This window comes from Anopheles gambiae, chromosome 2 (genome assembly GCF_943734735.2).
Source record: "Anopheles gambiae chromosome 2, idAnoGambNW_F1_1, whole genome shotgun sequence".
Classification (NCBI taxonomy): domain Eukaryota; kingdom Metazoa; phylum Arthropoda; class Insecta; order Diptera; family Culicidae; genus Anopheles; species Anopheles gambiae.
In genome coordinates, this window is record NC_064601.1 from 6,469,450 (window position 1) to 6,496,493 (window position 27,044).

General features: G+C 47.5%; 1 protein-coding gene across 3 annotated transcripts in view; it reads right to left on the reverse strand.

Annotated features, from left to right (window-relative positions):
* Nucleotides 1-2,884: 2,884 nt before the first annotated feature.
* LOC5667484 (proteoglycan 4) overlaps nucleotides 2,885-27,044 on the reverse strand; it is a 64,444-nt gene continuing 40,284 nt past the window's right edge. Inside the window, exons 3-8 of one of the 3 annotated variants that reach the window (XM_061641167.1) lie at nucleotides 14,942-15,073; nucleotides 9,624-9,751; nucleotides 7,210-7,467; nucleotides 6,562-7,134; nucleotides 6,332-6,487; nucleotides 2,885-5,319 (exon numbers count right to left, since the gene is read on the reverse strand). In XM_061641167.1, the coding sequence (XP_061497151.1) occupies nucleotides 4,837-5,319; nucleotides 6,332-6,487; nucleotides 6,562-7,134; nucleotides 7,210-7,467; nucleotides 9,624-9,751; nucleotides 14,942-15,073 (1,730 nt within the window). In that variant the 3' untranslated portion in view covers nucleotides 2,885-4,836. Of the gene's footprint in view, nucleotides 5,320-6,331; nucleotides 6,488-6,561; nucleotides 7,468-9,623; nucleotides 9,752-14,941; nucleotides 15,074-27,044 lie in introns of all 3 variants that reach the window. The other 2 variants (XM_061641166.1, XM_061641168.1) reach the window with 2 other exon arrangements.

Genomic DNA, 27,044 nt, shown 5'->3' on the forward strand with positions numbered 1-27,044 from the left:
ACATCCACCACCATTTCTGTTCATTTCCCAGCTCGAGCACTCCCGGTAATCATCGGTTTGGCTTCGTTCGCTCGATCGAAACACACTCTTCCTTTCAACGGAATCGAACGGGGAGGAGCACGAGTGAGAGAGCGCGACAGAGTGAGTGGGGCGCGATGCATCCGGGTGTGGAAAAGTGCAGCTGGTGCAGTGCACACCTACACCAACGAACGTGTTGCAGCTGGTCGATAGGGGGTATCTGGGTACGCGGGGTTTGCTTTTCCTTTCACCGAGTTTCCCTTTCCTTCTTAGGGCCGGATCGCCCGTACGGAAACGGGCAGTGCAATACCGTCGCGGAAGCAGCCCCATTGGGGAAATGAAATGGAAAACCCGACGAAACGATCGACCGGCAATAACGGCGCCGAAGCGTTTTTGGTTTTGCTCGTCCCGTAAACGTGCCTTTGATGCGTGCGATTTGATATCGTCCGCAACCGAAACTCGATCGCACCGATACTCGACTTCTGGTAGCGCCACGATCGGTCCTGCTTTTGCGCCATTTGCGTTGCGTAAATTTGGGTCAGTTGGAGGGAACGCGCAGCACACGCGTCGGGCAGTGGGTTAGCGGAACTCGTGCGATCGCGCGGGCACAAAGAACATTCCTGCACGGAACATTAGCACGGCCACGCGGGGGGTCATTATTTGATAATGCCTAGATAAGGGGAAATGATCGCTTGAAAGCAATAATTTATCGTTAGTTGGATAAGCTTGGGGCTGCACGAAAGGAAATGGGCCATCGAACTATGCGAATGCATTTTATAAGACGTCAGCCAACTTGAGTATATGTTACGAATCATTAGGCAATTTAAATTCTAAAGTAGTTGAAGTAAATTAGGTCGGGCTTTTAGTTTATAAGATTTTTATCTAATTATAAATTTATAAAATACTGGCGAACAGGTGACAAGAAATAATTAGACTTAGTACATTGTTTCCATCAAGTAAAGACACCAGTATGTCATTTACTCTTCATCACACCGTTACGCACCTTGGTTAATATAAAAAAATAAACAATCCCATTAAGCGTTTGAACTTGAAAACATGAAAATCGAAAGAGCGACAAAAGTGTACTGTAAATGCTTAATAAATTTGCTACGCTACGTTAATTTTTAATCTGTTTTTGGGTGAACGAAACGGCCCAAAATCGATGTCGATGCTCCTGGCAAGCTGTCGAGTGCTTGACTGTTTAATTAAATTGCTTAAGCTCAATTTACTGGCTAATGAGATGAAAGGTGTGTTTCGTGAAGCGTTGGTGATTGATGAAGCCAGTTAGCCAGAGCCAGTCGCCTCAAAGGGGGTAAGCAAACTTTCGACTGGCATAGGAGACGGCAGCCCGTTTTGCCTGGAACACTGCGACACGCCGTCCCGTACCAGTGGGATCGCTCAAGATGGATATGATATGGAGCGAGTTCACTGGAATGTTGCTTGGTAACTTATGGGATATTTTAATTAAATTAAATTCGTGGCTTTGGCCAGCTCTGGGGAGAGTTTCAGACTGTCAGCCTCGGCCTATTACGATTTTGTTTTTTAAGTAGATGAAGCTTTTGCTCGTAAAACAAGAAACATGGAACGACTCATTTGATGAAATACAGGATTTCCCACGATTTATTGGTATCGTCCCATTGGACCAACAAATCTACTGCGAAACAACCAAAAGATAGTGAGAACACGCAACAAAAAATGAAGCAACCAAAAAACCTTGAGGAACCTGGTGATAATCTAGCCTTAACTGCTATGCGCCTAAGGGTATGCAAGAAGCAGCTCTACACGTACAAAATACATTTTGAACCATTATGAAGTCTACATTTAGGCGCTAAATTATTATTGCTCTATCAAAGAATTTGCACTGTACGCCTAAAGTAATGCGATAGCAAAACCCGACAATCAAATACCGTCTTTACTACGAATAACAGTGGCGGATTAAGGGTATCGGGGGCCCTAGGCGGTAAGACGAGTTGAGGCCCCTATAAATGGTAACTGATGACCGGGAGGAGGGGGTACTGGCACACAGCAGTTGGGAGATTGAACTTAAATTGCCGACGGGTGGAGAAGATGGGGAGTGGTGGCCATTGGACCCCAACGATCATTGGTCACAGGCCCTAAAATTGTTGCCGGCAGGGGGGGGGGGGGGGGTGTGGGCAAATGGTTCTCCAGCCAGGGGGCCCCAACGACCATCTTTCTGGGGGCTCTTATCGCTAATACTCTGTCCACTTGTAGACATACGGCATACTACAGACTAGAGACCTTCGGGGCCCGTAAATCGGCGAGTCCTCAGGCGACCGCCTAGTCCGCCTACCGCTAGATCCGCCGTTATATTGCTGTCCTTTTCTTGCAATGTGTGTCGACAAGCTTCATCTCATCATGCCCTATATAGAATTCTAAATTTCTGAGCAAAAATCTATATAAATGGTCGAGTGATCAGATACGTGGGTATCAACACCAACGACCATTACTCAAATCTCATTTGCTTTAATGCTGGTGGTTTCCATTGGAGCTTACTATTTAAACAATCGTATCGCCGTTCTAGCGATGTATAACTTCAATGCGAAACCATACAACAGTACAGAGGGAATGAGAAAGCTCTCCAAGCAATGCAATTTTTTTTGTTGCTATTTTTAGAACGCATGAGTCGTTTGCCGTCTGCTAAACGAAGTCTTTCTATATTCCGTTTAGGTTGAGAGCTCGAGTCGTTTAAAACCCGTTTAGTGGTCGTTTAGTGGATTTGTGCCACTTGGGTAATAGCGTTGACCAATATACCTTAAAAAGAACAGATAACTTACCGTTCAGGATACAAACTTCCAAAAACATTTTTCGGATATTTCACAGACGCAAAAAAAGAACATCAAAAAACTTTAAATTTGAAATTAATGTGTTGTTTTACTTGATCAGTAATAGTTCAACTGGATTGAGTAGAGTGTTTGCCCTGGATCCGGCAACTGTTGGCATAGTTCTGTGCGGTTTGGCGCACCTCATTTCACAACGAGAAGATTACAATTACGGTTTCGTACTCGCGCTAGTTGTGTTTTTTGTTGTTGTTCGGTTTATCTGAATAATTTCGGGCCCCACGCGGTAAACCCGAAGTTTGTAACCCATCTTACCATACCTATAACCATGATTCTAAGTGAGCAATTTGTAGGTGTGTCTAGGAGAGTTTGCGTCTCGTACAAATGGTTGCGCGCGTTCGCAGATGTGCTGCACATCTATGAGCCAAAACGGACTGTGTAATGTGTAATGCTGCACACAGTACTAGTAGTAGTAGTAGCACAACATACATATAACGATACTAGCCAATAGTTTGTGTCCTACGAAACGTGTATATCTGCCTCATCGAAGAGCGTTATTACATCAACCGGAACCGAGCTAACTGGTTGTAAGAAGCACTGTTGCTGCTATTGCTATGTTTTAACTACCGGAACGCTAAGTAAGTAGATACTAGGAGCTCTACACCGCATGCACCTTACGCCGCTATTTAAATAAATATGAGGCTACTCTCGCGTTAAAAACAAACAAAAAAACAATGGAATCTACTGCTAAGCTACCTTACTGCCCGACTCTTGCTGCCGCAAAGAGAGACGGGTTTGCCAATATACCCCGAGAAACAGTCACTAGATGTCAAACTTAATTCCATAAATAATCTAAGAGGTCTCTGCTAGCACAGTAACAGTTAAACGTAAAACCACCCCATCTTCCGCTACCACTTTAAAAAGCATCCGCCAGCCGCCCCTTCGGATGCCACTGTGCCACGCTGTACCACCTTCAATTACCTCTAACACACTAACGTCTAACAAAAGTCTTCTAATACTCCGACACACACCACAAACACTCACGTTCAGACCCAATCTCCGAATCATCCACCGGCACACACTCTCACGTGAATGGCAATCGCTTTGTGAGCGCTTTGTGACGGGACGGGATGGGAGTTAAGTTCGTGCCGCATCCGCCTTGTTTAATAAATACTTATGCTACCTTGTTGCACCGAACTTTTCTCCCCTTCCCTCCATGCGGTTGAACAGTTGAAAATCTATCCGCACAGGACAGCGGGGCCAAGCGGGGTAAGGTGATTAAGCACCCACAAACCCTCAGCACGCCGGGTTTGTGCGTTGCACTGGCTGAAGTGGAATGAGGTTGATGCAATTCCGGCAGCTGCTTGGCTCGCTACCAGGTACCCGACGGAATGCTATTCAAGCGATCGCACACTCTATTCAGGCTCGAGAGTTTCCCGCTTGATTTAATTTGTTGTAAATTGTAAACACTTGCAAACTTCGTATGAAAGCCGGCGTTTTGGAAAGAAAAAAGAGCTGCCAGTATACAGTGGGAACGCAACACGGGGCTTCCGTGCCTTTGCGAAAAGGTAATTACGCTGCACAGATTGCGTACCTTTCAGGGGCAAAAAAGGTTTGCCGAAGCGAGTGCGCCAAAATGTATGCAATCTCGCAGGCGCTATGGAAATAATCATAATGGCCAGTGTAACGCACGCCCGCGTGTGTTACCATCCACCCCCAGCCCCTCCGTCACTAGCACCGTTGAAGGGGGGAAGGGTGAGGGCAGGTTTCTGTTTTCACTTAAATCACTCCCCTCCCATCAAATTGTACATTTAAAAAAAAAACAGAACCGCCACTTACGCTGTGGGTGATGCCCGGAGCCGCTTTGCCGAAGGTGACACAACCATTACGCCTTACTTGCTATAGAGTTCGTTCGCATACACACGCACACACACAAACACGCACACACTTACAGTTTTCACACCATGGGCCACACCATGGGGCAGTGTGGAGGAAATCGGTGAAATCAAATCATTTCCATTTACGTCGATGTCGTTGTTTTGCTGCTGCTGCTCGTGGTGCTACTGCTGCTGCTGCTTGGTGTAGAGACGACCGTTGTGTTGTTGCTTTGGCTCCGTACACTCTCCGACGCGGCCGGTGCCAGGTCCTGGAAGCGTTCGCCGGTCGAGCCGGCGATGGTGTTGCTGCTCAGGCTGTCGAGCGAGCGGGCAGACCCACCGACGGCGACCGCCGTCGCGACGCTGTTCTTGAGCGCCTCCACGTCGACGCCCTCGGACGAGTCACCCGGGTTTTTGTAGTTGGAGGAGAAGAACGATAGCGCCTTCATCAGCTGGTAGCTCTTCGACACCGGCAGGTTCGAGTCGTACAGGTTCTTGCTGCTCTTGCAGTCGACGTAGAACCACCAGTTGCACTTCAGCACCGTCTGGTCGAACAGGGTGCTTTCCGGGCAGAGGAACGATTTCATGATCAGTCCATCGTCCGTCAGGGCACATACGTGGAAGACCTGCGGGTTTTGGAGGGTGGATAAGAGAAGAGGGGTGTAAGGGAGGAGAGAAAAAACAGATTAGTTGAGGAAGGGCAACCATGCAGCAGCGAGTAATAATGCAGCAATTCATAAAACCGTAGCGTTGTAAGGATGCGATAAAAAACAGCAAACATGTTGGTTGATGCACGAACAGAGCTTTTTTTCCGTTGTGTAATTAATACCATCTGCCAGTGTGTTTGTGTTGCCTTTTTATGATGCATTTAATGCGTATCAGTAGTCATGGAAGTAAGCTCCCTTAAACTCAGTCATGAAAGTAATCTCCTTGTTGAACTTTCAGTCAAAAAGTGGACCGAAAATGTTCACATGAAAGTCTGAATGTAGGTCAAACACGCTTATGGCAAATGGCATGCATTTCAATATCCCTTTTTATGCGTTTTATACCAAAAAAGGCAAACACATAGTTAACAATACGCTTATAAGGCAATTCGTTCGGGTGAACTGCGTATTTCTGGGCGTCCTTTCGCTTGGATAATACGCATTGCACACAAAAAACGCCCGAAGCTATGCAACCGTTTTGTTGAAACTTGTTCGCTCACAGTTTTCTTTTTTGCAATTTTACAGCAATCACTATTGTTACCATTGCGCGCATGAAACATGCAGAAACATGTGCCAAATGAACCCTTCTACCTACGCTGCAGTTCATGTAACTGTATCGAGTACGCATTCACATTCCGGCTCATTGTGATTTGCAGAATGTGCAGCATTCATTGCATACCCTGCAGGCGCACAAACTATTGCACCATGTGTGTATCCGATCCGTTTGCAATCGGGCAACGATTGGAGTGGAGCATTTTGGCGCAACGAGCGCCATAAGTGGGCATTCCCCCGTTCAATCGATGCAAATGGGGAACAAAAATGCCCGCAAAACCCAGGGCTACATTCGCTTTACGTCTGCTGTCCCGGTACACTGGTGAAAGCCGAAACGGAAGTGGTTTGTTTGCTCAACCGCTTGCGAAAACCCAGTACGCACCATACAACCAAGGTCCTCGTCGCCGTACAGCCCCGGGAAGTGCTTCTGTTCGCCGCAGTTGAACGTCGTGTACGGCAGGTCCACCTTGGACGTGAAGTTGTCATCGAAGTTCTTGTCGTAGCCGACCGGGTAGTACTCTTTCGGTGCGTTCATGACCTGTAAAAACCCGAGAAAAAGAGCGTGTAATGATGGTTTCTAGACACGACCCTGGAAAAGCACACCCTCCTTACCTTGTGCCCTGCGTTGGTCGGGTAGCGGCGCGGTCGTGGCGTCGTCGTGGTGGTGGTCGTCGTCGCCGGTGTCGTCTGCTGCGCCAGGAACTGGGCCTGTGCGAAGGCGGCCTGCTGCTTCTCGTACTGCTTCTGGGCCCGCAGCTCCTGCTGCCGCACGCGGATGGCCTCCTTGATCACCTCCACGCTGACGTTGGCCGCCGCTGCCAGCTCCTCCACCGTGTGGCCCATCAGGTCGATCTCTTCCGCGGCGTCTCCGGTGCTCGCACCGCCCGTCGCAATCGTTGGCCCCGGCTTCCCGGTCATCTGGCGCCGGGGTGGAATGCTCATGATGGAGTTCTTGATCGCGGACGGCTGCAGCTTGTTGTCGACCTGCACGACCGGGCCGGTCGAGATGCGGGACACCGATTCGGGCATGGCCTGGAAGGCGGGTACCTTCTGCACCTGCAGGTTCGCCGTCTGCTCCTTGTAGATGATCTGCTGATTGGGAGCGGAGGGGAAGGGGGAGGCGGGAGCAGTGCGGATCGCGGCACCGCCCCGATGGAAGGAGGAGGTCTGATTCATCAGCTGGCTCTGGAAGGAGGGATCGGGAGTTTGGGCGGTTTTGAGGGCAAAGTTGCGGCGCAGCACGGACGGGTCGAATCTCACCGGCTCCGCTTCCGGCGTCGGCTTGGGAATGGGACGGAAGGGGGGCACCCCGAGGGGCAGGGAGGTGGCCTTCGTCATCAGGCTGGACGCGGGCGACATGTACACGGGCGAGGCGGACGAGGGAACGCCCTTCGGCGGCAGACCGCCCTTGGGGAGCATCGGGGCGGACGAACGGACCGTTACCGCCTGGGGCCGGCTCTGCTGGATGGGAGCGCCCGGGGATGGGACGATCGGGGCCGGTAAGGATGGGTAGGATGTCTGCGCGGAGGCAGCGGGGGCGAAAGAAAGGCAAGAACGATATGAAAGAATAAAGAGCGAAAGAGTAAGAATAAGCCAATGGGCAAGACACCGGCAACGGCACGAACAGAAGTTCATTATTATTGGAACTGAAGTGGATTAATTTGTCATCGGAAATGGAGTGCCTGGGCGGCACACAGCCTGCGAGTGGTTTCCGGCGACCACAAAGCTTCCGGTGTACGTGTACGGCACGTCCGGCTGTACGACTGACTTGCCGAAAAGAGTGTTGACTCGAAATTACATTTCGTTAGCTCGACCAGTATTAAATTAAGCGAATGAGATTAACCTCGTTCCGACCGGCAATGGGCAATGAATGCGAACAAGAAGGAAGTGTTTCAAGATGAGAGAGTCGCCTCCGGTTCGGTCGTGTGCACATTCTATAAATAGCGAATTACTCCGTAAATATTTTCTTCCCATTCAGCGCAGCTTTTCTTTGCGAACCACTCACACGACGTTCGTGGCTGGCGGCATAATTGGTCTTTTTACCTGGCAGCTTCTAGCTCATTACAGCCGCCCTTATCCACACTGCTGTTCCATCCGCACAAAGTAGCCCTTTTAAGACGCACGCAAAAGGATATAAGCTACCTTGTATGTCTGTGTGTGTTGAGTGCATCCACCTAACGACCTCACCGGAATGGCGATGCCTGGTAGCTTCATTTCACGCCCGACTACTCCCGCCAGCGCCAGTTGGAAGGTAATTTCCATCGTGCGCGCTTCTATGCACACATCCCCTCTGGTTTAATAACTTTGTCACCTACACTCGAGAAGCGTTCAAGAAAGGCACTACAGGAAAAAAGGGAAAACCTGCTGCATACTAGCACAGGAAAGCCTTTGCATACTGATGAAACTGTGTGTAGAGTGTGCGCATCCTGCACGGGTTGGTGGCAGTGCCATGGAAATCTAGCGGAAAAATGGTTAGCTCATCAACGCGATCCGTCATTCCAAGCGGGGACTCGTTCCTCGTGCGGTCGCGTTCGTTTCGAAGCGATATTTTATCATCAAACTGTTTTTTTTTTTCACCTTCACCCCGTTAAAGCCACTCAAAGCTTTAAAGTGGTTTCTGACACACACACACAAAAAAACATGTTCCTCGCTACAGATGCACAGCTCGTCCCGGGCCCAACTGTGGAGCTCGGTAGACTCGGTTCGCATAACTCCCCATTGGATAATTTAACCCTGCGAAGCCTAAACGACCAACTTTTTCGACTGCTTTACGATCGCTAACAGCTATTGGAAACTTTTCCAGCAAATTCTCGGAAGCTGCACCGCGAGTGGTTGGGATGGAGGGGTTTTTTTTGTTGGGAGAACGACTAGCAAACTATTCGCTCTGCTAGCGTACGCAGTGTACTATTTTTGGGGAAAGTTTTGTATTTTTCTCTGCACCGCATAATGCCACTTCAAAGCGAGGCATGATGATCAAAAACAGTGTTTCATGTGGAGTTTTGGGCCTTTTTTTTGCTCCCCGCATTATGCTGAATTTCAAACGATTCGCGTAGGATCAGCCCTTGTGACTGTACGATAAAATTGGTATCATTTTTGGGAGAGGGTTTTTTGGCACTCTTCTGTTGTAAAGAAGTGTAAAAACAAATATTACTATTTAATGAAACTAAAAACAGGCCAATTACTGGCAAAGCTAACTTTATGGACTAATCAAACTGCACTACGACACTTTTAAATGGCTTTGAAATGATGTTGCATACCTTTGGGGCGTTTCTGTGATGTACTTTAAAGGAATTGCATACTTTTAGGCGCATCGATTGCTTTTTGCTTCGATTTTGACTAAAATTTGTCTATGACTGAATGATTTCAATGGCTGAATGCTATTAGAAAATGACTCTTCTTTAACAAAACACAAATAATCAATATTAGATGGATGCACACAAAATTAAGTAACAAATTGATCCCTATTTGCATCTAATTGTTTGGCAAACCTGTTCATCATTTTCTCAAAACCACCGGGCAGCTCAAAGCTCAAACAAATGTCCCCTCATTACATCCTACTGTGTGTGTGGTCTCAGCCCGGAATACCCTTTACCCGGAGCGGTGGCCACACACAGACATTTGAACTTGCCGTCGTCTTATTCGGTGCAAGCCCACCCACCCCCAAAGACACTTACCGGCATTTTGGACGCAGGCAGAACGCCTATATTGTTGGCACCGGTGCGAATGTTGAGGGCACGCCGCTTGTTTGCCTCGACGTTGCCGAGCGATTCGGCCAGTCCCAGCTCATCTCCAACGCTGAAGCCTACAAAATAGAGGGAATCGAATGCATGGGGATGGGGTGGAGGGTAAACAAGCAAAGGTCATTATTGTGTGTGTGTGCTTTTTTGTGTGTGTGCTTTTCGCAGTTTTTCGTTTTGGGCGACTACGGTACAGTGGATATAGGTTAGGATGATATAGGAAGCGATAGAAAGAGACCCGATAAAGTACTGAGCGAATCCAAATGAAACTAAAAAACATCATCGAGCCACCATCGAAGGCAACGAGTAGAAAAAGGGTATTGATATGTGAGCCCAAGATGTTGTTGATATTCCTAGGCGAGTTTTGCTTGAGCTTTGCTGGGTGAATATTTGCGTTCGATGGTACACACGCGACCTATCCGGAAACCTAAACAAACATAGCTCTATCGAGGGCTCAGGTTCGTGTTCTGCACAGAGTTAGTAGCTTACTGCCGAGAGGGCTCAATGCAAGGGATTCATATTTATTTCTAGCACCGCGCAGAAAATACATCAAGAAGCCATAATGTTGTACCAAGGAGCAGCATTGACTTCTATCTTCGCTGGCTGCTCCAAGCAATGTTCCGTCATTGCCACCGATGCGGGCGTTCTGCAAGCGGTAGGATTTCTTCATTGCTATTTACCATTCCGGACTATTAATATACCATAGGAGGAGCGGCCATCTGCCACCGGCACAACCTTTGATTAAATCAACATTGAATAAAACAACATTAGCGCGTCTTCGTTCGAAGTCCCCCAGCGGATGACAGTGATAAACGAGAAGCGATTGCAAATGGCTATCAGTCATCGTAGCCGCGTTGCGTTCAGCCAACCCCTTGGCTGATTAATTTTTCATCACAGACGGATTCCAATTTCGTACATTAATTTTTTACGCGCACACGCACGAACCCGACCGACAGGATTGGAAGGAGTCCTTCCAGCTGCACTCAAGTGATTAAACGCCTTGAGCAATGATTGTGCAGCCAGAAGTGGGTGGCATTTTTGGCTTACAGCGAACCATCACCATTTATCTGCCTTTATCTGGAACTGGCAAACGTTTTGAAAAACGATTTAGTATGTTCAGCAGCTGTTCAAACAAGCCGGATTGGTATCTCTAAGTGTGTGTGTGCGAGAGTGAAGATTGGTTCCCTTTTTTGCGTTACGACACTCGCTACTAAACAGCTAACAAGCGTTGCGCCAACTGTGACACACGGGCTTACACGACGCCGAACGATTCCCACCCTCGACGCGACCACATGCCCACCCTTCCCCGCGAGCATAATTCCACGATTGAGGTACTTAAGAAAGCGCTTAACAGTAAACCACACTCCTTGACGAAAGCTCGCCGGAAAAAGCCGCGCTCGGTTGCGCGTTCTGCTGGCAGCAAGTTTGCAACCAGAGGGGGTTATTCCACCTCAGCAAATACAAATGCGTGTGTGCAGCCTCACACATACACACACACACATGCGGCAAAGCTTTTACAGGCTGACAAACATGGAGAATCTACTTTTGGAATGTTGCGCGCGAGTTGAGAGAGAGCGAGAGAGAGAAACAAAACAAAAAACGCCTCAACAAACATCAACAAGTTTACGATGGTGATGTGGCACACATAAAACATATCCGAAGATAAGCGTACCGCCACAACAAAAAGCTGTGCTACTCGATAGCCACTGTTGCATGGGGTGAAGCTTTAAGAAAATGTCGTAAAATTAGCCCCGATACACAAATAGAACAAAAAAAAGGAAAACAACAACGTGGTAAACAAAAGAATAAACATAGCCAGGACTTTCTTTTTCCCGCACGGACCCCGGGGAGGGGAGGTACGGGAAAGCGTTCCGGTTTCACAGGGGTCATAAAATGCAAACCCATTTCATTTCCGTTAAACGATTACGATTATTGCACGACCGCCATTTGAAAGCGGAACGCGCGGCAGCATGTCCGTTTTGATGAGAATTGCGTTCGGAGCTGGTCTTTTAGCGGCTGTTATGGTTTTATGGGTGTAAAAAGCTTCTGTACCATTCAATTGCTACCATCGACATTGGCTGTCCAAAGGGGTAGATCACTTTTTTTGCCCTATCTGTACAATAAAACCCTGTGCTTGGACTAGAACATCGCGCTGCAGAGTTGGCTTTGGAGCAGTTTGTCATGCAAATTGCATACTTTTCGGCTGTTGGTCAATAAACGTCAGTAACATGGAGCAGAACGAGCAATGAAGCTCCTGAATCTATATAAATACCCTCTAAATAGCTCAAATTCATACCTTTTTCGAAAGCAATCCACAAAAAAACCATATTAAATATTGCAAATCGTTTCATTTCACAACCGCTGATTATGCTGACCCATCTCCGCAACCGACGAGGGTAAACTAATCATGTAAAACGCGGGCGAACGAGAACCCTTTATCTAGCCACAATAAAGGAACCGGCGCGCGGTTCCTGCCCAGAACCGGAGATGAAAATCGCGAAACCGATATGTTGAATTTGCATCGTTCGCAAATGCATGCAAATAAGCGCTACCGAAACGGTGCACGTTTAGTTTGCGAGCGGATCGGCGCTCGGATCGTCATATGTTTGCTAATTAAATTGCTTTGCATTACCCGAGCGGGTCGAGGGGTAATATTACGCACCGCTGCCTTTCGAATACGCATAGCCATACAAACACACACACACATGCGCGCGGTTTAGAGTAAACACGAAACCGTGAAAACGGGCCTTATTTTCCAGCTGGATGGTTTGATGCCAGTTTGAGGTGGTGGTCGCGGGAAGCTGCATCGATGGGAGCAGTGCAGTGCATCAGCATCAGCAGCAGCAGCAATCCTGCACTGCTGCTGTTGTTGGGCCGATGCAATGCGAACAATTGCGCGTGTACGCAAAGCGGCGACCAGCGACACACATCGGAGGCTGCATCGCACAGCTAAATTGGCAGGATCCCGGGGCCCGGATTGTCGTCTTTCGGTTGGCGCTGCAATCGACGTGTGTCGTAAGCTGGGCTTAGCTAGTTATTGTGTCAAGATAAATCCCGCACTGAGGGCACACACACACACAGTCAGTGTTGGTGGAGCGATAATTTATATGCATTAGCTTCGTTGTCGTTTGTGTGTGATGGGCCCGTGGCGCTGCATAAATCATGCTTCGACGGGAGGAAGGTGCAGTGTTTATGTACCATGGGGGTGAGATTTGTTTATAGGAGATTGTGCAACATTGCAGCCAGATTGAACGCCGAGTTTCGAACAATGTAACCGTTGGAATCGATTTACCTAAGCAGTTGTGAAGCTAATGAAATGGGTTTAGCTAAACCGTTTCCCTCAGCCGCATGGGCATGGGCAAACGCCTGAAAGGTAGGCAATACGTATTTCAAAACCTGGGATTTTAGGACAGAACGTTCAGCTTAAAACATCACAAAAATATATTTATTATAATATTGTATGCTTCAGCAAAATTCCCCCTAAAGCCTAATGCCAGTTCAACGACGACCGATTTACGACTCTCTAAAATGGCACTTGCTCTCTCCATAATGATTCCACACCCCGCCAGTGCGATGCTACGGCCCATAGCAAACGCTGTCTTGAAATTACTGTTCATATTGGATTTAAATTGTTGATTGCAATGTATAATAGAGGTTCGCCAGACGGGGTCAGTGGTGATTAGCCATTAGTCATATCGCCGTATCACCGTGGCAAGGGTGAGGACCCCGTCGAGACCCGGCTAACCCGGCACTGCGCAACTCCAGCCGACGTCCAGCCGGGGGAGAAAATAGAGTTGCTTCGCAAGTATCTTTCACCTCGCAACACCCCGGGGGTTGGCGTTAGCTTAGCCCATCTGCGATGGGATGCGTTACAAAATTTGGTGTCCATTTTAAAGCGGGCTGATGATTGTGATACCCTACATGGGGCGAGATGATCCTCGGGCGGCGGTTGATCGAAAGTACACACGGTTCAATGAGCAGGTAAGTACGGTGTATGGCAACAACACAACATTTTCGCTGCACGATGATGCAGTGAAAGCGAAAATCGACGAAAGGAGACAGGTCGGAATGTTGGGCTGGATTGGTCACGACCCACGGGAGATTGAGCTCGTCGATTTTGCCAAAAGGGTAAGTTTCGCTAGCTGTCTAGCACCGTGATAGCTCAAACGGTGATGCCATAGGGCCGGCTGGGATCAGATTTCTATTTTGAATGAGAGTCTTGTTGTTGTTCAGGGACAACAAAGACGAATTGATGGTCAAGTATTACAACTACGTCTTCATCGTCTGAGGAAAGGTCTCAATCGATGCTTTTGCGACGAGATTTGCATACAAGTTATTATTTATTCCAGTATGTTCCCTATTATGTGATCCAATGAATGCAAATTAAACTGAAATGATATGGCACCATCGCATTACAGCATTCACATAAAACACAATGCTTCCAATTGTTCCACCACTAAAATAAATTGGAAATTGTTATCCTCTTTGGTCGCATTTGAAAACGATACCATATTGCATTCTCCATTCCATTGAATGAAAGCGGAGAGTGCAAGTGATTTAATTTACTACTTCTACCTGATCCATTAGGCGCGCTCGACTGTTTTGCAACAGATGCCATTCTAATAGAGCTGTATTCCAATACGAACCCACTTGGAAGGATGTAAAAATAGTTCATCGGTTGGCAGTAATTCCAATAAGGGCCGTACAGGTGATATTGAAAATTGAGACGAAACATTCCGCTGCACTGCTAAACCCTTGCCATTTGAAACACGTGCCTCATGCGTTGGAATTGAGGAATGAAAAACAAACCCGTCCCGAAGCAATATCTATTAGCAACAGGTACTGGCCTTTTGCTCTTAGCTTTTACAACTTTTCCTATCCGCTTATGAGCTTTGATTATATTTCTCAGAACGCTCCGATTGCTTTTAACAGCTAATAGGATAGAATTGCCTGCACCGATTCAAAAGGGGGGAAAAACACCGGAGCCACCCAATTGTAGGTTGTTAGGAAGGAAGAAGTATCAGGAAAAAAGGGAACGAGTTAGAAAAGAACCATTTCCGGGTGAAAGCAAAAGGATCAGAAGATCGGGTTGAGAAGAAAAAATAAACAAACGGAAAAAGAAAATGCACGCTAGCAAAACCCTTCCGAGACGCAGAGTGTAAGGAAACAAATTAAAGAAAGTAGTAGCAAACAGAACAAATAACCAAAATAAACAAAAAAAAACACACACACAACCTGAACGAAACGAAACATACCTAACCCGAAGTGGGCCTTGATGCCGCCCAAATTCCGCACCCGAAACAGGCCGGACTTTTTGAAGGCACAGTTCAGGATGAGACCGAAATCGGAATCAAAAACACAGGTACTCTCTAACTGTTCGATTGTGCCTAGAAAAAGGGGATAAAAAAAGAAGAAAAGAAGAAAAGATAGAAAGCGGAAAGAAAAGAAAAGAAAGAAAGAAGAGAGAAAAGGAAATAAGTCGAGGGAAAATTTACAAAAGCAGCAAAAAAATATCAAAGAATAAAGATAAAGAAAAGGATAGAGATGGAAATGGTTTAGTTTGGTCGGTTTCGGCGTATTATCGGCAAACAGAGGAAACAGGCGAATAAAAAAACAAACAAATCAAACATCCACGAAACAGACGACCGATTGGAATTGCCAGCCTCCTTCTCCCCTCGAAGGAAGGGAAACGCATGAATACATTTTGGAAAATCGGAAGCACATTTTCTACCGCCACCGTCGGGAAAGCCATTTGCTCTGTGGAAGCACAACAATTTCCCTACCCTTGGCGTTATCGCTAGCTGGGTGGAGGAAAAAACAGGCAACTTTGCAAACAAAAAAAAGGGATCAAATGGCTACCGGTTCGGTTTTCCTGTGCCCGAGGAAAAGTTTTTTCCCGGTCCAATTGTGCAGGACACCAGGGTGGTGGGAGGGGTGGTTGGTGTATGTGCTTTTTATGTTCCCGTTACCAGGGTGGTGAGCACAGTGGTGTGTAAAAATGTGCGTTCTGTGCGAGGATCGAAATAAAAGATTTCCGGTTTTTGCTCGAAACTTTATTCCGTTGAATGCATTTCCTTCCATCGCCCTGTCTGATTAACACATTGGGAGGGTGGTGGGAGCGTATGTGTGTAGGTCGGTTGATGCATTTGGATAGTGCTTTTGTGTGTGCGTGTGCGCGTGCTGTAAAGGTGCATGTTTCCACCAGTGTTCCCAAAACACCCACCCACCCGCCCAGCCCGAGCTGCAACCTGAAGTGTGTGCGTATCGATTGTTAAAGGGTCCCTTAATGCTAAACACCACCACATAAATACACACATGTGTGCACACCGACGCAGTAACTAAGGCAATTAGAATCAACCAGCAAACAAACCCAAAACATCATCGTACCACACCGGCTGTAAACCGGCTTGTATGCGTGTGTTTATGTATGTGTGTGTGTGTGTGTGTGTGCGTCTGTGTATCAACAAGTTTAGAAGTAGAAGTTTGCCCGAGCCTTTGTGTCTTCAAAGTGTTACTTGATACTTGTTTCAACCATCGGTTTACAGTCTGGCTCGAATTGTTGCTGATAGTTCTGGGAGTTTGCAGATGTTTGCTGCAAGATAAGGAGTAAATTGGGAGTAAGCAGTCTGGACTGGGAGTACACATTCGGTATCGCAATGCAATCGATTGGAAGGTGTCGGTAAATGTTATATCGATTCAGTAACTGCATGGGACCAAATCGTGCGGTGACAATAATGAGGATAATTATTCTCTAGAACAGACTAACTGTAACTGTGTGGTTAGGTGACTCTATCAACAAACTAAAGGGTTGTGTAGAATACATGAACCATTTTCTTTTTTGAGGAATTATAACGACTAACATGATGTTTTGTGAATTGTTGTTAATTTTGAGATTAAAATGCATTTTTGTCATTCAGATTGCATACATCTAGGCGTTTTTAATCCTAATGGCATTTTAATTAGACATGGAAATTACACAATTTGTAACAAAGCAAATCACAACTGTAGTAACAAGCTTTAAAACATGCAATGGAATTTAGAAATTAAACACAACTGTCAGCCAGCTTAACCTTTACATTAAATCACACACTCGTTCGGTTCATTCCCATGAAAATGCAACTTAATTCGTTACATCTAACATCTGCCCTCCGATTATGTCGGTTGATCGGGTTCGTACGTTGTGCGCATCATTTCAACGAACCCAAAGCATGTAATTTAATATGTTAATCCTCGCACAAACGCCTCCCCACCCCACAAAATCCTGCAAACATTCGCCCGGGGCGGGGCACGAAGGGATTAACGAGTTCGCAGGAAAATGTTGTGCCACTCGTGCCAGCCAGCGGCTCCGTTTTTGCTTGCATCGGGAAGCTGAACCAACAATCGAACAAACGCCCCCTCCGCACCCGAGAAAGGATACACATTCTTACCGTGCACGATAAACGATGTTCGCAGCGCATTGAAAGTGAGAGCCATGCAAATTCTGCGGAAAAGCAAAAGCCCGCAGCAGCCTGGCAACACAAAACGTACCGCGGATTATTCCAATAATATTCCAAAAACTTGCGCATTCAGCTCCGTTATCCAGCAAATCATAAATGGTCTCGGGTGAAATTGAAAGAAAGTGTGCTCTCGTCGTACTTTTAGGTTTTATGCCGAAGCGGCACGAAATGGCAATCCGACGATTGGTTTTGATTGCCGCGCGCGCTGCGCCCAATGCGGATTAAATGGTTTAAAAAGCATAGATTCAATTATTGCTGCTGAACCGCCGCTTCCAATCAGATGTCAGCTCAGCCACGGGGGCATGCGGGAAGGCGATTGCGGATTGCGGATGCTCAATTAAACGGGCTGCAAAATTATTCATCGCAACGGAGACGGATGAAATTAATTACAATCCATCGACAGTCTTCCATCGAGCACTTCCCGTGCTGCCCCTGCGTTCTGGACACGCTTGCAGCAAATTGGAATGATTTAGCAATTGTGTCGCAAAAGAAAAGAAAGAACAACTACCGCCGCATTGCATTCATTTGCATCGAAATCGCCTCCGATCGAAAGGCTTTTGAAAAGCCGAAAGCTAAAAGCACAAAAGCATTCACCGTCCACCAGCAGACCAAAGCGAAAAAAGGAAGGGCGGAAATGTACCATCGAGGAAAGGGGCGATTACGACCGAGAATGTAAAGTTTCCCATGTGCAAATCTGTGTAGATTCGTTCGCTTTTTTTGGGGGAGGATTCTAGGAAACAAAAGCTACAGAGAGAAAAGTTGTCCAGCACAAAAAGAAAAAGCTTTGGCGTAACTTTGTTTTTCCTCCCAATTCTTGTTCCCATTCCCTCTTTCCATGCCTTTTATTTCGCTGATTCGTTCGTAATTGAGTTTGTAATTGAAATTAAACATAATGACCTGTCCGCATTGTCACCATCATCATCATCATCATCGTCATCATCAAACGGTGCCATGTAGCATACCCAAAACGGGAACGTCATCGGCCTGTTCGGTTGCATTTGAAAGCATCATTCTTATCGTCCTCATCGCTCTCTTTGCTCCTCAAACGATTGTTTTCTTCTCATTTCGTTCATTTCACATTGGGTGCCGCACGTTCATCAAAAATCAATCAAATCCCGCTGTACTTACGTGAGCGAAACCGAGAGAAAGAGAGAAAGATTGAGTTCATCAGTAGGCTCAGGGCTTTTTCCCTAACCATTTCCCATCTCTACCTATGTCATGTGCCATGTTCGTTTGTTAAAATAATACGCCTCCAGGTTGGGTTGGGCGTACTGTGGGGCACAACGTGCGTCGCTTCTGATGAAAGCTTCTTCCGACTCGTGTCCGGACTGGTGGACCGTCCAAATGACACGCACCCCAACCAAACACACAGTGGCTTTCCTTTTGTGACGCGCTCTTTGCTCTTCGGTCTCTGATTGTCGGAATCGATGGATAATTGTGTGCGTATGTGTATGTGTATGTGTGTGACAGACCGGTGAGATTGGGAACATGGGGCAAGTTTTTCCGTACCACCTACCCACTCCCGCCGCAAGGGGAATCAACTCTCCCCCAAATGTAAACATTCGTCACGGAGCAAATTAGTTTGGGACAGCGTGTGGGCGCGTACAATCTTACTTTTGGCTGCGAGAAACAGCTAAAAAAAACAACAAAAACCTACTCCCCTCTCGTCCGTAGATCCCCTCAGAAAAGCTACAAACCCGCAAACTTTGGTAACGAAGCTATACCTCCCCCCAAGGGGACGGCCGGCGGCCGGCGCGTGCTCATCAAACGCCACAAACGGTCATTGTCACGAAATGAGCGCGATGAGACTCCGAGTGGAAGCCTCCGGGGCTGAATGTCCGTTTTGATGATTTGCGGTGTAGTGCTGATGATGGGAACGCATGTGACCGGAATCGGTAATGATGGTGTTGTTGTTGTTGGTGCGGTTTCTTTGCGCGCGGTGCTGGACCCAATTCCCGGTTTCCCCCCGGAGCGGCTGGCTGGCGTGCTATGGCCAAATCCGTCGAGATCGTTTTGGAGGTGATTTTCGGGCGAGCAATTTGTTGTGTGTGTGTGTGTGTGTGCCACCCGGGGCCAACAGCACACAAACTGGGCTGACCTTTAACCTCCAAGCCAGTGGATTTAAGATGAAGATAAAGCAGAGCGTTCGTATCCAGCTGGAAGCAAACATTCGCTCAGAATGTTCACCGTTCTGATTGAATTTTATTATTTCGAACGATGCGGATTCGGGATAAGAAACAGTTGTTCATTCTCTTGAGCAAATATCTTGTGTGAATTTTTGCTTGGATTTAAATAAGTGCATAAAGAAGCAATTTTTAACTGAATTTGCATAACTTTAGGCGTTCTCATTGATTCTTTGCCTAAACGTATGCAATAGGCACCACAAAACGCCCAAATTTATGTACAGTATTCAATAAAACTAACGTTTTAAGCTCAAAATCAGGCTTTGTTGGCGCTTCAATGGGGGAATCTCATGATCTTCCAACAGTTGTAGCTCCTTCTATCTCGTATCTCGATAAATATGATTTTGCTTGTCGATTTCGAATGCATACGAGCCGCCATCCACAACACAGATTTGATTAGTTCTTCACTGGCGATTGCCACACAGTATTCCCACTCCTCCCCACGTCACAGCAGCAGCAAAAAAAGAGAAACCCGCTCTCCCTAAACCATTCCATCCTACATCTCCACGGCAATTTAATTAAGGTACGGCGAACATTTTGACCGGATCTAATAACCATTTTCCGACTAAGACAAGACCTGTGAAAAGAGGCAGCCGCTTTCCGGGGGTTTTCCGTCCCATTTGGCGCTAAAGCACAGCATTTTTAGCACCGGCTCTCCCAGCAGTTGCGCCGTCCCCCACTGTCCCACACCATCGGTTGAACGGTTGTGAAGATCGCAATCAGGAATTCGGCACGATTGCTATGGCAATTTTCCGGCGAATCTGCCTTTGCAGCCCGAATCTCGGCATTGCAAAATTGTTTCGCTTCCTGAGCAAAAGTGTGCTTTAATCGGAGACGCTTGCGGGGTGTTTGCTTTCCCCTGGGAAAGCAGAGCGCGCGATAAAAAAAGTACAAAAATGTATTTAAAGCTTTGTTTCGCGACACTTTCTCTCCGCCGGCGATTATGATGATGATGATGATGGCTGACGGCAGATGGACGCAAATCACGGCCCTTTATACGAACGCGAACGAGCGTCGGAAACATCTGTCGAGGTGGCGAAAAGAGTCGGTGGCGTTAAACTCTAATCACAGCGTCTATTTTAATTATCCAATTTTGCAAGTAGTCAACTGTCAAATGCGAAAACCCGACGCCACCACAACAGCGAGCAGGAAGTTTATCCTTTGTGCTAGGGGTGGGGAAGGGTGGGTGTTGAATTTGGCACCGAGAGCTAATTTGCGGTGAAGGAATGAGGTTTTCCTCACCTCACCGCACCTTGCCCAGCGTCATGAATTTCGAAAATGTCCTCCCAATTGTTTCTTCACTCGGCGAATTGTTTCCGACGGAGCAGCGCGCTGCTAAGAGAAAAGCTAAATGGCAGGGCGGACAGGGTTTGCTATTTCCTTTATTTGTTTTGTACCTCAATTCCACCAACCTCTCTCCCTCTTACTCTATCACTCTTTTTCCCTTTCTTTAAGGACCTTCCGAGTGGTTGTGACTTTAGCCCATCGTTTTCGTTTTTTCTCCTCGAAAAAGTTCGTAAAATGATTTTCGGCACGCCCAATCAACTGCTTTTACGCCCCCCTCTGCTCAGACCGCGGAGGCTTCGAACGAGGCACCACAACAGCATCTCGTTATTTTTCCGAAACTGGTCGTTGGAATGTTTTGTGGAAATTTTCATCCCACCTCCACCCTTGGTTCCCTCTTGTCAAGGGTGCTAAGCGATTGGAAACGAAATGCTGTTAATATTGTAGGGATGTGTTTTTTTGTTTTGTTTTCGTTGCGGTGCTATTACTTTGTTCGCTTCCCCCGTTTGGTGGCCTGTGGTGGTGTGATGTTGTTTCCCTTTTTTTCAACCATCCACCCCCGGCCACCTCATCTCACCGAAAAGCATCTCAATTTTCTCCATTTCACTTTCCGATACGTAGTAACACACTGAACGGAATTGACGGGTTCTGGGCGAAGAGGAACGTCGTCGTCGTTGGGAGTGTTTTGGGGGTGGCACGGGTGGCATTCGGTTTTTCGATTGCTAGGCGGCGAAAAGTAAACTCCATCCGTATCCATTACAAGTGGCCTGAAGCAGGGACGGCGCGGTGCTTTTGTTTCTCTTCACGGGTGCTTCCAATGTAATCCTCACGTCTTTGGAATCGCTTTTCTTTACGCTTTCCTTCGCTGCTGAAGCCCCTTTTTTCTAAGGTAAGCAATGGCAGGAACAACCAGCAAATTGAGTTCCATCAACATACAAAAACAACGATCTTTTGTAGCAAGTCTTCCAAATAAGCAGCGAAACTGTCAAAAGAACGGCTGCCGGCATGCTTGCTTTGCGTCATTGGCAGTTGTGTCCGCAAGAACGCGCCCCTACCCCTTCGCTTCCCTCCTAGTACAAGGTAAATAAATGATGGGCCAGTTGCAGGCGCATGCAGACCCCGAACCGAGGATATTCCTTTCACCTTGTGCGCTACACTTCTTGATGCAGCTTACAGCTCGGTTGCATTATGAATGCACTGCTGCTGCTGCTGCATCGTGACAACCACGGCCAACACACACACACACACTGATGCCGCCAATTTGAAACGAGTTTTCTTAAGCAGTTTGCTCGGGTGCCGTTTGTGGCGTACGGTCCTCGAAAAAGTGGCCGAAAGCGCAGACAGAGAACAAAAAAACGACTAAGATATAATAAAACAGCTGCTTCCCGGACAGAAGCGGCCTTGGGGGAAGTTTCATTTGGAAACGTGCGTCCACGAATCACAACCCGTCCCGACAAGGGCATGGGGAGGCAATTGGGGGAAGGGTTAAACAAGCCAAAAACACAACTTTGGCGAGTGCAATTGGACGTCCGCAGCGTTTTGTTTGCCGATCACCGTTTGCCTGAGTGCTGCGACCCGCGGCTGCGAAGTTCTGCTTACCACTGCCGGGGCGAATTTGGGCGAACCGTTTCGGCTGCACTTCCGGCTGCAGCACACTTCACACAACATCCACACACACACACCGAAATTCCTTCGGTCTAAAGGATTTGCAAGGACAATGAAACGCAGGCCCCGAAATTGTACATCCAGGCAGCAAAGCGCCAACGAAACCATGCTGGTACCTCCGAAAACTGAACTTTTCTTTCCTGCTGCACCAAGCGGTGTGGACCAAGCTGCCGCAAACAATCTAACGGGCAAACGTTTCAGAAAGGAAGCAAAAGAACAGTGCAATGAAAAGTTGTGCTTTCTCCAAAAATCCTACCCCCAGCGCAGCACCAGCGAGTGCACCAAAAGTAAGCTGCATGCGCGGGAAAATGGTCGAACAAAGCAAATGGGCGTCCCGGAAAAAGGAACTTTTCGGTGCAGGACCGTTGTTGGCAGCGAGAGGGCGTCTCTGTGTGTGCATTATTTAAAGTTTTAATTATACGTAATTATTTTCCTACTTTGGTTGGTGAGCATTGTGGGGAAGTTGGCTGTGAGAAGGGGGGAAGAAACCGCGGGCACTTATCCTTTCGGTAGCCGCTGGCCGGGGAACCAATGAGCCAGAAAAGGGATGGAGTTTTGTGGCCGGAGGGAGGGATTGGGGATTTCACTGTTTGTTTGCCGATGGCGTAGAACAAAGTTTGCCGTTTTATGGGCGAAAATCGAATCAGAGATTTATTGCTAATAGTGTTGATTATGAAAAGAAAGGGCGAGTAAAACGAGTGTTTCTCTTTCAACAATAGATTTTGATTAGTATTTAACGCCATTAATGTCTAGCTATGTTGTTTATTGCTTTAAGGTTAGACAGAGCAAGTGTAACACAGCTTAAAGTATTTCAGTTCAGCAACCACACAAGCACAAATCTGTTTAACAACCGATACATTCTGCTTAAAGCATCATTAACACAATGTCTGCATTGTATTTCGCAGCCCTTAGCGTGACCTTTAATCCAAGAAAGCATCGTTCATCGCGTCATGTGACAGAAGCCATCATCCATCATCAATAAAATCATCCCCTGGGTTTCGGAAAATGCCATCGGTGGACCTGCAAAAGCACTCTGGTAAGAGCTTTATTTAAATTCATACCCGTTTTCCGGTTGCACTGAAATCGATCAAACGCCCTCAAAGTGTGAACTTTTGTATCGCTCTCTGTGTAACCATTTGCCCACAAAAAAAGGGTAACAACCAAAAGATTCAAACCCTCTTCAAACACTGCACCCTTTTTGGTAGGGTCGTTGGACCACACTGGTGTCCGGAAGTGCCAATCTTTCCGCACCGGGAATCACAGGCGAACAGGCGAACCGTTGAAAAACCGTTGCCACCGAAGATACTAATACTACAAGACGGTGCTCAAAAACTGCCAATCATAATTCCTTTTCCATTCCGTGAGCCGCCGGGCCGGCCTTCTCCCCCGGTACCGATTAAAGCGTCGTGCTCCGTCAAACCCCTTTCCGCACTTTCACTTGTCCAGTGCTCGGTGTCCGCGGGCTGCTTCCGGCCCGGCTAGCGCAACCAGAGCATCCAGCAGTTCCATCCATCATCTGCAGCGTCTTATCGAACGACGCACTCGGGCGTGTGCACTCGGGAAAGAAATGGGGAAAAGCGGGAAAGCACTACCACACACAGCTCTTCTCGCACTTCCCCATTTCCGTTTTCCAATGAACCGGAAGGAAAGCACTGGCGCGCATGTTTTCATTGCACACACACAAAAAGGGCCCGACCATTTGATGATATTTTTGGCCGCTCGTGCACACTCGAACGATATAAACACACTCCGCCCAGTGGGATGATACGCGCTGGTTCATAATGACGTTGTTTGCATATCATATTTCTTGCCGAGCATAATCATTAATAACACGCTTTTTTTCGCATCGCTGCTAAATGCACAAACGGGGGCCAGTGAAACAAAAAACACAAATCAAGCAAATCCCTCCTCATCCGCAGTCGGTCCGCATCATCAGTCAGTGAGCAAATCGAAGTAATTGGATCAACTCCACCCACGGCACGATGCTGCCGTCGGATCAAAGCTGCCAGCCGGGTTCTCTTTCAATAACGCTAAGGATAGCTTTTAATCTTGATCGTCCGGCCCCAAACCTCCGGCCCCGCCCTCCCCACGATGGTTGCGGGTAGTTTATTAACATGATTTGTTTATCTTCGCCTTTTTATGCTTGCCATGTTCGCACACACTTCCCGACGGTTTAGGACGGGCAGAAGAGGGCTCGCGAGTTGCAACAATCTTTTGCCGTTCCTTTCTCTATTCCCTTTGCGCGCGCGAATCCAGTGAAAAGGGAGGTCGGAATGGTCCGAAAAAAAAAGAAAGCAAAACCATCCATCCATCACGGTCATCGAAAATTATTGAGTGGCTCGTGAAGGCCACACTGCCGGCTTCGGGAGACTCGCCGTCACGGTCAACGGTTTTTGCACCATTCAACTCGTGTTTCGCGGCAGTGCCTCTGGCTTCGGTTTCAGTTGGGGATATTGTGGCAAAATGTGAATTCCCTGCGCATGCTGTTGTAATGCGGAGGAGCTTATCACTCGCTATGCAAGCATAATACATAAATAATCGAGCAGGAGTATCGTGCGAATGTTTGACCTCTCGTATCAGGAGTATCAACGATCAAAATTAATGTAACACACCCACTTGCTGGGAGGGGGAGCCATCCCATTTTGCAAGTCAAAACTATAATTTGCCCTTTCACCTCCCCGATGGTTCGTTAATCCTTGACACGTTCACTCCGCTATAAAAACCTTGATCCTTTCATCCTTTCCTTGCGCCGGGCACAAAACGCCGCCACCGGAAACCGTGTTTGCCGTCCGTCCAGTGATTTACTTCCCGATTGCGCACCTTCACCGCGATTGACCGCGAAACTTTCGATCGAAAGGTGGACAAAAAGGGGGTAAGTGTGTCAAAGAAGAACAGCTGCATCGGTGCCCATGGGAAGTGTGCCCAAGTTGCAAGCTCATGGCCAGCTCCTCCCTCCCTCTCTCTTTTCAGCCGGCAGTTTCACTTTTACTGCTTTCATTGCGTTCCTTTCGCTTTTATTGTGTGTCTCTCTATCTCTCCCATGCACTGTGACCGCATGCTGAGCGTGACTGTAATTTCGATTGCATCTCGCCTGGTGGGATGGAATAATGCAATTGACAGTAGCATTGACGCATTGTCACTGGATGCATGGTGGTGTTGCACGAATGCGGTAAACAAGTTGCCACGATACATCATTGCATGTGCATTCGACTGCAAAAGATTTATGACTCGATCTGTTCCGAGCGGAGCGCTGGGTGGGCGCCGTTTTGCACTTTGACACGCGTGTATGAACACATACAAACACACACACGCACATACAGTGCATCTTAAATTACACGCCAAGGGTGTAGGCAATGTTCCGTGTGTGCGCAACTTCTGGCCCGAGCCGACTACTGCAAGATGTACGCAATCTAAGTCTGGCAAAGTGCAACTGTAACCATAACACGAAGGCGAGGTCTCTCGGTGTCACCGAAATTACCCAATTTCTTCCTCTAACCTCCTCCACCCCTCCCCTGTGTATGTGTCTGTAATTGAGTGATTTCACAACCCGTGCCCACAGTGACCCACCCTTGGGAGGTCGGGCTAGACCACAAATGAGACCGTTGCTGATGCTGTGCTGCGATCCCTCGCTCTCTCTCTCTCACTTGATGGGTCATTTCGAACGAAACCCCGGGAGGCGGCCCGGGCACTAAACTCTGACACCGAAAAAGGGTCCTGTGCGAGGCGGATGGTCATAACTCTTTTTTACGCCTCATCAGGACATTACGCACTTACTGGGTTGAAGCAATCGTAATAGATCGTTACGGCACTGGGTGTTTCTTTTATTGCTGTGTTTTTCTTCCCCATCATCTCTAACGCCTTTTGGGGAGCGACAACAACACCGAGATAAACGCACACACTCACACAGACGGCAGGCTTTCTGCTTCAACACAAGGAAGCAGAAGCTTTCGCAACTCAACTCGAGTTGAGGTAATTAATCAAATTAGCGTGATGTCCGGGGACAGGGCAGAGTGAGAAAGGTTTTGCACCGTAAACTTTCGCCTTTTCCCCCCCAAAACATTGGCAACATTCACGGAGCGCTGAGAAGTTCCTGGGTCTGGAAGAAAAGGGACAAGAGCGCTCATAAAACTGCTCGTCTTCGGGATGGGAATGGTAAAGTCCCGCACCGCTTTGCCAATGTCATTAGGGACGGAAATTGCGAACCATTTTTCCATCGCGTTCGTCTTTGGGCGGGAAAACAATTTCATCTTACGATCGAAACCAGTGTGACAGTAATTAAAAAATTACCAGCCACTCACAAACAGCGGGTTGACGAGCCTGACATTTGCAATCCGTTCGGGAGCTGAGGCTTTACTAGAAAGACACTCCTCCAAAGCTGGCCAGCCCGATCGAGCGCAGCCCGCCCGATGTTTTGCTTGCTGGCTAATGAGATAAATGAAACCCCCGGGAACACACCATGCGAAAGGACGTTAAATTTGAAATGCCTGAAGGCGTTGGCCCGAAAATGTTACCTCATGTCATAGACGGTTACAGCTAGCGTTGAGGGAGAAGCACAGAGATAGAGAGAGAGAGCGTAGTGAGTTAATTACGTATCCAAATCATGGTACATGTGTCAAGAAGCGATTTTAAAGGCGTTTTGCAAGCGCTAGAAGGCACCGGGTGGCGTCCGATATGAGTTTATGTCTTCCTAAATCATGCTTAATCTGGTTTGAAATGGTACACGGAGGAGT